The sequence below is a fragment of the Arctopsyche grandis genome, chromosome 7 (assembly GCF_051622035.1).
Source record: "Arctopsyche grandis isolate Sample6627 chromosome 7, ASM5162203v2, whole genome shotgun sequence".
Taxonomy (NCBI): Eukaryota; Metazoa; Arthropoda; class Insecta; order Trichoptera; family Hydropsychidae; genus Arctopsyche; species Arctopsyche grandis.
In genome coordinates this window covers 3,689,565-3,700,009 of record NC_135361.1, presented here as the reverse complement: position 1 = coordinate 3,700,009, position 10,445 = coordinate 3,689,565, and the positions used below count along the sequence as shown (strand labels likewise).

The window sequence follows — 10,445 nt, the reverse complement described above, 5'->3', positions numbered from 1 at the left end:
CACTGGACTATATATTGCTCATCAAAGTAAAAAATCCTTCATCTGGTGCATTTGTTATTGATAATTGGAAACAACAGTTGACTAATTTAGCAATACTTTTGTAGGAGACATAATTTTCGCCAAAGAATTTACACAAAAAGTAGTTTTATCTCACGACTTGGGACAGATACCCAAAATACCAGTACTGTCCTGGTAAAATCAGTACGAATGGTCACCCTAGATTGGTTCGGTAATTATTCCGCAAAAAGCGATCTCGTACAATTCAATAAGATCTTGATCAAAAACTGCATCAATCGCTAAATATTGTATTAACGAGAACTCGAGCGCCAGCTATTCCGTATTCGCGATTTTTGTGGCAACGATTTGCGAAATAATCCGTTAACCATTGGTTTTGTTTTCAAGGCTAATCTGTATTTTGGTTTGAAATATTATTAAACGGTTTACGACTATTTCGAAAACATTTTCGATGATAGCTTGTGAAAGTTTGTAAATATAAATGCGTATTTCTACATTGAGTACATTTTCACTGATAGGCTTCATATGTATGTATATTCTGGTGTCAAATAGTTAAATATCCTTGTGATAGATCAGTCAGACTGAAGCGATTGCACTGTACGTATCCACGCATCCGTTCATGCCAAACTGATTCAATTTGGCGTTTTGGTGTATGGTAGGTAGGCTTTCTATTCTTGAGCATAAAATTCATTGGAAGTGCAACGTCAAACTTTGGTCAGATGTCAAGCCATTAAAATTTTATTCGTTTAAGCAAGTCATTATTCATTATTATAACATAATCATTCTTATACCTCAAAATAAATAATATGTATGTATATTGCAGTAAAGTAAAATAAAACTTGAGATATTGATATCAGAAAGCAAATACATACATCCATATATTAATTTCAAGTTTATTTTCTTATACTCTGTTTAAGATTTCAGGTTTGATACAGTCTTTGCAAGCCTATTTCACCGTTTTGAAAATGAAATTCATCATTTTGCAAATTAAATTAATTCTTTTGCAAATGAAATTAGTCCTTTTCAAAAATCGTATAAAAAATAAAAAAAACGAATTAAACAATATGTGCTTTTTATGTATTTTAGTTTAAACTTATATTTCTATTTGTTTGTCATTTCCACAAGGATGAATTTCATTTGCAAAAGGGTGAATTTCATTTGCAAAAGGGTGAAATAGGCTTGCAAAAACTGTATATGAGAGTGAATCAGTGAAATCTAAAAGTCTGCTGCAGGCAATTATTCCGATTGTAAATCTAATAAACGTATATTATTATCATTGTTTGACATAGCTTACTTTATTATAAATTAAATAAATTATCATAGGTGACTTATTTCTAAAAATTTCATTGTACTTTTTATGTTTACATTTCATTTTTGTCAGAGTTCACTCCTCGTGATAGATCAGTCAGAACTGAAGCGATTGCACTGTGCGTGTCCACGCATCCGTTCAGGCCAACTGATTCAGTTTGGCCTGTTCAGTTTGGCGTTTTCATTGGAAGAGCAACGTTTGATTCATTGGAAGAGCAACGTCAAACTTTGGTCAGCTGTCAAGCCATTGAATTTTTATTTGTTAGCATATTTACTAGTGCACAACAGTAAGTGCATCCATTTGCGCGTCAGTGTATACTTTGTCTTGTAAGAGTGTTTGCGGAATCTAGTGTCGTAAGCTTTAGCTAAAAACCTAAGCTAGTGTACATATTTACTAGTCAGTGTATACTAATTCGAGATTTGAGGCTCTTACTGTGACACATATATATTCTAGTTTCTTGGAGAACTTTTACACACAGAGTTTTGAGCTTCTGCAAGTCACATAGTATATAAATTGAGCTGTGGAAAAAGTTTAATTTAGTTATTCATTTATATCCAACGCAGCGATAACAAATTTCACAAAAGAAAGATGTGTGACGCGAGTGTTTTACCCTTCGATTATTCAGATCTTGTTATCGAAGAGCTTCAAGGGGAGTTTATAGACAATATGAAGATAAGCATATCCAAAGGATCAAAAGAAGGAGATAATTACGTAGGAAATTTGCTTCGGATTAAATTAAATTCGAAACAAGATGAAAGTAGATCACTCAGCTTGATGTTGAAACAACCGCCATCAGATAAGAAATCGTTGACTGTTCTGCCGATTAACGAACTTTACGGTAGAGAAGCTGATGTTTATAATATTATTTTACCAGGATTTGATGCTTTGCAACGAGAGTTCAATATAAGAGATACATTTTATCATGCTAAATGTTACAAAGCTACTAAGGAGATTATATTGATGGAGGACTTGGCTGAAAGTGGGTTTCACATACAAAAATGTTTTAATTTTTTTGACATCGATCATCTGCGAATGATTGTGGTGAAGTTGGCTCAGTTTCATTCGTACTCATTTGCCATGAAAGAACATCACCCTCAAACATTTCAAAAGTTTTCAGAGCACATGTCTTTAATTTGTATCGGTGAATATTTGCAGTCAGTCATGGAAATTGGAGCTGTCAGAGCAATGTCTATTATAGACGATTCTTTGATTCGGGGAAAACTCGAAGAGTTTTCCAAAAATATTGTAGAAAAATACTATTTGTTGTGTAGTGCAAGCATTTCAGAACCATATAACGTAATATGCCATGGGGATTGTTGGAATAACAATATCCTTTTTAAATATGAGGTACATATACATATTTTAAATTTCTAGTTTCTTTTGAAAATTTTATATCAATTAAAATGATTCAATCTATGTAAATATTTTTTTTATATTTATAGGAAGGATTGCCTGTGGATCTGAGAATGGTAGATTGGCAAACGTCCAAATGCTGTTCCCCGATAATTGATATAGCATTTACAATCTTCAGCTGCACAGATTCATCCACAAGAGACGAACATTATCCAAAAATACTTGACATCTACTATGATGCACTCGGGGAAAGTCTTATAAAATTAAATTGCAGTGTTGAAAAGTGTTATCCGCGGAATGCTTTCAATGACCATGTGCAAAAGTTGTTACCGTATGGTCTATTAAAATGTATGATTTTTCTTCCTTTAATAATTCCTGAAAAAGGAGGAGACAGGCAATTGAGTGAAATGGAAGAAAATGATACACAATTTGGAAAAATGTGCAAAAATGCTATAATAGGTGTTGTAAATGATTTTGTTAAATTAAATTTTATTTAAACGTTTCTATTATAATTATAAATAAACTCATTTTTTCATAAATGCAAGTGTTAAGGATTGTTTAAGAATTTATTTGCTAAACAGTGTATGAAATTATTTTATTAAACAATATGTAATATTAATATGAATATATTTTAATTATTCCATATATAGAACCGATATTTCATTACCTGTCCAAATTCAAGTAAGTACATACAATACAACATGTTATTGAGGTAAAATTAAATGGGCATTTAAAGAATTTGTGTGGATGTAAATATGTAGTTTCAACTTTCAAATAAATTTTCCAAAAAAATAATCATCAAATATTCGCTTAATGGACAAGGCATAGAATGAAGAATAAACGATTTGCACTTTTAGACAATTAAAATACATTTATGCACAATTCTATACAATCGGAGGACTTTTTACTTCCAATTTAAATTTAAAGATTGCTATTATTTGAGAGCCAAAGGAAAAAGTTGGTTTTTGAATTCCTGAAAATGGGAAATCCTTTGCGAAGATTGATTTTTTTAAATGACAAGAACTATCAAATCAATTCTTTATTTGCGGTTTTAATTTTTTTACAGCTCTTGACATTCAAACTCATTTTATTATTTGGAAAATCAGACATTCATATATATGTATATGTACATATGTATGTAGTTAAAAATTGATCAATATTACAATCACGGTAAAAGTAGCAATGAAAAACAAAGTTCATTTACCCTCAATTTAAGAACAAAGCGACAAAGCATGCAATTATATTGATCTTTTTGCTAATTTTTTTAATATCATATGTATAAATGACAATTGCATTATAAAATACAAAATAAAATGTACAAAATGTTATCCATGTACATGTACAAAAATGTTATCCACAAAATTTTAATCTAACCGAAAAATATAATTTCAAAAATTAATTAACATAATAAACAACTTAGAAAGTAGCAAATCTGCAAGTCATGACTGCATAACACCAGTATTTATTAAATAATGTGTTGAAGTATCAGCCAATCTTATGTTTAGTGGTATCTTTAGTCTGTAAAATCGGATTATTTTATGCCATCGCTATTCAAGACCTTTTATAATTCAACATGTTTATCAATAGTTCCATCATTTTTATTAAACTTATTTAAATATGTAAAAGTTCTTCTATTTGCATACAACTTAAAATATCCAAAACTATCAAGTAATCTAACGATTGCACTGTGCAATTAAATTTTAATTTAATATATGAAGGTTTATCAGATTCATTAAATTGAAATGTTTCACCGGCACCAATATTTACATAGAATGAAAATTATTAAAGTTGTGACTGAAGGAAAATTCCTGATATTTTATGTTTATTTGGAATCTTAAGTAGATCCATTATCTGCGCAGAATTTATAAACTGATTATTGAATTTATAAGATATACTGAATAGATAGACCCAAAAAATATTTAGCATACCACTGCATACCACCAACTAGATTTCAAACTTGGCTATACCAGTATTATATAAATTAGGCAGCGAAATATCTAAATACGACATACATATATCGATGGGTTAGTGCACAGATATTGCATGTCCATTTTTGAATTTGTATCGCATTTTATGTTTGTATTAATGCTAAGTGGTAAGTTGATATTGTATATTAATATTTATCTGAACAATAAAGATCCTCTTCAAAACTCCTCTATCATCTGTCCTATAACAGAATCAAGAACAAATTCGTATTAATATTGGAAAATCATCTATATTTTTGATATATTTTATTAATTATGGTGATTATAGAAAAAAAAACCGATAACCGGAAGTAGAACTTTTTTCTTGTGTAAGTTTCCCTACATTTGCGTAGAAAATGCTCACATAAACGGTATGTGTGAACATGTATGCATGTTTAATTATCGAATTTCATTTTGTGACCTTTTTATATTCATCAAATACATAGATAGTCATGGGTTGGTCACTTTGGAAATATTGTATATATGTATGTTCAACTGGTCATCTCTTACATAATCAGTAAATGCGATCCATAGTTATTTCAATCAAGTTTTCCGTGTTGTAATGCTTTATCATTTAAGTCTTGTATACATACATATTAAACATGTCAGCTCTGCACGCAATCTGTATTATAAAAATAATTAAATATTTTTCTAAACGCAGTCGACCCTTGAGCGTGTTTGTATTTTCAGTGTAGTTTAAATACAAGTAATATATCAACAAGTTTATATATACAAAATATTTATATTGCATTGTTACATCTTATATCTTTATTTAGTTTTATTTCCTTTAAATGCACAGTGCTCAATCTCATTTTATCTATCTGATTATATGAAAGTCTATACCAGTGCTACTTTGATGTCGGTCTGTGGTCAACCATGTAGTTAACAAATGAAAATAAGTTTTAATTATCAATCATAGAGTTATCATCAATAATTTGACAAATTTAGGAGATTGGTTTGATTATTATTTTTCAGCAGATGAGGAACTATAAGTGGTGTGTAGACTAATTTTATTATCTTCTTATTTATTTATAATTTGTTGAAAACTCCTGCCTAAGGAATATAAAATGTAGCCGTATGCCAAGTAAAAATTTAGTACTCTGCAGTCATAATCGGTACGGACAACTGCCATAATCAAAGTCGACCAAGATGTGTGATACATCGAATTTGCCTGAAAACTGCAAGGTTGCAATTGAAGAGTTCATACAAAAAAATGGTTTGAAGAACGTAGCCCTGCGCATAAGCCCTGGATCAGAAAAAGGCGACAATTATGTTGGTGAAATGCATAAAATTGAAATAACATCTAAACACAATAAAAGTGTCTTGTTTAATTTAATTGCGAAAACGACTTCAGATAAAGCCATATCTGAAACATTGAAAGTGGAAAACATGTATAACAGAGAGGCTGATCTTTACAACATAATTTTACCCACATTCAAAAAATTTCAAGACGAACATAAGATACCGAATGAAGAACGATTTGACTTTGTCAAATGCTATATAGCAAACACCAATGTAATTTTGATGGAAGACATGAGCGCAAAAGGGTATCGGATGCACAACCGTTACAATTCATATGATTCTGACCATTTGGAGTTGGCGTTGTTCAGTCTAGCTCGATATCATTCACTTTCGTTTGCAATGAAAAAACTCAATCCGGCAATGTATAAGAATTTGGCAAAATTGGTGGAGGAATCAGTCATTTTCGATTTGATGAATCCATTAATAAAGCGATCTCTTCTTCAAGCAACTGCGATTATAGATGACGCATCCAAAGCAAAGAAATTGCTTTCATTTTCAGAGAATGGTGTGGAAAAATTTCACAAATACATTGCTTCAGAAAGTGCCGCACCTTATGATGTAATTTGTCATGGAGACTGTTGGAATAATAATATTTTGTTCAAATATAAGGTATATTATTTTTATATTATGATAATATGAGAATGGTTATGTATGAATTGTCACTTTTTATTAATTTATTTATGAAATTATTGTTATAGAATGGGACACCAGTGGATATGAAATTTGTGGATTGGCAGATTGCAAGATCTTGCTCCCCCATTACAGACTTATCTTATATGGTTTATTGCAGCACCGATGTACCCATGAGAGCCAAGTACAACACACGACTATTCAATATGTACTATGAAGAGATTAAAAAGCAGTTGACATATTTTGATTGTGATGTTGAAGAATGTTATCCACGTGCAGTCTTTGAAAATCATTTGAAAGAATTTTTACCGTATGGATTATTGATGGGCACACTAGTGATACCATTAGTGTTGAGTAATAAAGGAACTGAATTGCAAACCGTTGACTTGTGTGAAGCTGATGATAGTAATGCGAAAAAATTGCCATATACTGAGTTGAGTAAAGATCGTGTAAAAGGAATTGTGGATGATTTTATAAACTTGGAGTTGATTTAATATGCAGAATGAAATATATCACTGTCTTAATCAATGTACTAGACATTGTTTTCATGTAATAATAAACAAATAAATTAATTGTATAATTATATAACAGATCATTGTTATGTATGACAATATGCATATGGATTTATGATCATATTATATACATATGTATAATATATAGGTTATGTAAAATATTTTGTAAGTGTTGAATTCAATAAAAGAAATACTTTTTTTTCATATTTATACATAAAATTTAGTTTAGTTATTAAGAATGTATTTTTTAAATTTGCTAGATAGCTAAAATTATATAAATAAATAAATTTGAAGTGTTTTATCTCAGAAACTATCATATTTCTTTTAACTTAATCACAATGTTTATTTTCTTATACTCTGTTTAAGATTTTATGTTTAATATAGTATGTATGTAAATATATGAGAGTGAAATCTAAAAGTCTGCTGCAAGCAATAATTCCGATTGTAAATCTAATAAACTTTAAATATTATTATCATTGTTTGACATAGCTTATTTTATTATCACAAGTGACTTATTTATAAAAATTTCATTGTACTTTTTATGTTTACATTTCATTTTTATGTCAGTGTTGTTTATTGCTGGTTTGTAGACACAGCAGTCCTCACAGATTTTCCAGAAATTGAAATTAGATTGTTGGAGCAATGTCTATTATACACGATTCTCTGATTCGAGAAAAACTAATAGAGTTTTCCAAAAATATTGTAGAAAAATATTATTTGTTGTGTATTGCAAGGATTTCAGAACCATATAACGCAATTGAGTGAAATGGGAGAAAATGATTCACAATTTAGAAAAATTAGCAAAATTGCTATACAAGCTGTTGTAAAGAATTTTGTTAAATTAAATTTTATTTGAAAGTTTTTATAATAATTATAAATAAACTCATTTTTTCATCAATGCAAGTGTTAAGGATTGTTTAAGAATGTTTTTGCTTAACAGTGTATGAAATTATTTTATTAAACAATATGTAATATTAATATGAATATATTTTAATTATTCCATATATAGAACCGATATTTCATTATCTGTCCAAATTCAAGTAAGTATATAAAATACAACATATTTTTGAGGTAAAATTAAATGGGCATTTAAAGAATTTGTGTGTATGTAAATAGTTTCAACTTTCAAATAAATTTTCCAAAAAAATAAACATCAAATATTCGCTTAGTGGACAAGGCATAGAATGAAGAATAAACGATTTGCACTTTTAGACAATTAAAATACATTTATGCGCAATTTTTTATAATCAGAGGACTTTTTACTTCCAAATTAAATTTAAAGATTGCATTTATTAGAGAGCCAAAGTAAAAAGTTGGCTTTTAAATTCCTGAAAATGGGAAATCCTTTGCGAAGATTGATTTTATGTAAATGACAAGAACTATCAAATCACTTATTTATTTGCGGTTTTAATTTTTTTACAGCTCTTTACATTCAAACTCATTTTATTATTTGGAAAATCAGATATTCGTATGTATACATATGTAGTTAAAAATTGATCAACATTCCAATCACGGTAAAATTAGCAATAAAAAACATTTACCCAAATTTAAGAACAAAACGACAAAGCATGTAATTATATTGATCATTTTACTGATTTTGTTTATATCATATGTATAAATGACAATTGCATTATAAAATGCATATGTACAAAAATGTTACCCACAAAATTTTAATCTTATAAAAAAATCTTATTTAAAAAATTAATTAGCATAATAAACAGCTTAGAAATAAGAAAATCAAGTCCTGACAGCATAACACCAGTATTTATTAAATAATGTGTTGAAGATAAGCCAATGTTATATCTTACTTACGTTACTTAGATGTATCTTACTTATGAAATATCTAAATACTACATACACATATCGGTGGCCTGGTGCACATATATTGTATGTCCATTGTTGAATTTGTATCTCATTTTAAGTTTGTAGATACTGGGATTATTCAGGTTTTTTCTTTCAAGGTAATTTATATAGGCTTGTATTTTACTGGTAAGTATTTTAGTCTATTTTTGTAAGTATTTGAAAAGAAAGGTCAGTATTTATATTAAACGGCTAGTATACATCGCTCAGTATATATGTAAGTGGTCAGTATAAATATTAAAAGGTCGGTATTTTTATAAAAGTAGTATTTAAACATCAAGTCAGTATTTAAACATCAATTATCAGTATTAATGCTAAATGGTAAGTTGACATTGTATATTAATATTTATCTTTATATACAATCACTATATAAAATATGTATGCATATAGCCAGCAGCATAGATCGGTTGTTAGGCTTCTGTTTAGCTTCGTGAGGTGCCGGGTTCGATCCCAGGGTTCCGGGCCTCGAGTGAAAAATGAATTTTTCAGAGTATGCTGTTGGTTAGACCTGGATTTGTGACTTCAGGTTGATCGTTTCCTATCAGAGTTTGCCAATTTTCTCTTATTTCATTGTTGAAACGGTTCCCGGTATAAATTGGCCAAAAATCCTTCCAATATATACAATATGTCACCAATAACACTGTTCGACAAATGACGACTTTTAAAATGTTTCAGAGACGAGATATGACTTTTCTTATAGATCAATGCCCAGTGAATACGAATCTGGTAATAAAAAGTGTTGATTGGCTCGAGATTCGGAGATATATGTGTTTTTTAAATCGCGCGATTTTTCTATATCTTGGTGTTATTCGGTCGATTTCTCAAAATCTGTTAATTTCCTGTTCAAAATGAATATTTTATCTTTTATTTGTAGTACTTTTCAGCTTTCAAATCTCTCTAAGTAGTCGTCCAGTTCAAATCAAAAGTCAAAATTACGTATTTTCACTTGGGATTTTTTCCCACTGTTAATACTATATTATATTGAGTATTTTCTATTGAAACATGTTTATTAGGATAGTGTTCTGGCCACACTATTTTTTTGGTTAATTGGATGTGTGGTGAATTTTAAACCGGTTAATTTGCGAGCAAAAATTTCGTATTAGTAGAGCACATATTTGTGTTGTGTGCGCTGCATCATTGTACGCTGTAATGTGCGTCATTGTATACAACGATATAGAGTGGTAACAAACTTTTTTCAATGTGTTTTTAAATAATTTTGTAATGAAATAATTAGAAGGATTTGAATTTAATAATATATTTATTGAATACGAATATGTATAGCATAAAAATAAGTATCACTACATTTTAAGCACCCATATCATATTTATTTAATATTTGAATACGTGCCACGAATAAAATGATAAATAGCATTTTTTTTTAATTATAAGTAAAACAAACGTACGTATGCAAAAATTAATACGAATTAAAAGATGAGAAAAAAATATAGGATATAAATTATATATCTCATTTCGGTCGTCTTCGGGTACAGATGTACCCCCC

The 10,445-nt window shown here is 29.3% G+C and overlaps 3 protein-coding genes across 3 annotated transcripts in view; 2 read left to right on the top strand and 1 right to left on the bottom strand.

Annotated features, from left to right (window-relative positions):
• LOC143914729 (uncharacterized) overlaps positions 1-10,260 on the bottom strand; it is a 202,877-nt gene extending 192,617 nt beyond the window's left edge. The window contains exon 1 of the mRNA XM_077435033.1: positions 9,587-10,260. The gene's annotated coding sequence lies outside the window, so the exon portion shown is untranslated. The remainder of the gene's footprint in view (positions 1-9,586) is intronic.
• LOC143914726 (uncharacterized) lies at positions 1,913-5,649 on the top strand. The gene is made up of 4 exons (XM_077435029.1): positions 1,913-2,671; positions 2,767-3,136; positions 5,418-5,503; positions 5,590-5,649. Exons 1-4 carry the CDS (start codon positions 1,913-1,915, stop codon positions 5,647-5,649), a joined length of 1,275 nt encoding a protein of 424 aa, XP_077291155.1.
• LOC143914321 (uncharacterized) lies at positions 5,734-8,092 on the top strand. The gene is made up of 2 exons (XM_077434504.1): positions 5,734-6,552; positions 6,642-8,092. Exons 1-2 carry the CDS (start codon positions 5,791-5,793, stop codon positions 7,065-7,067), a joined length of 1,188 nt encoding a protein of 395 aa, XP_077290630.1. The 5' UTR covers positions 5,734-5,790; the 3' UTR covers positions 7,068-8,092.
• Positions 10,261-10,445: the final 185 nt, after the last annotated feature.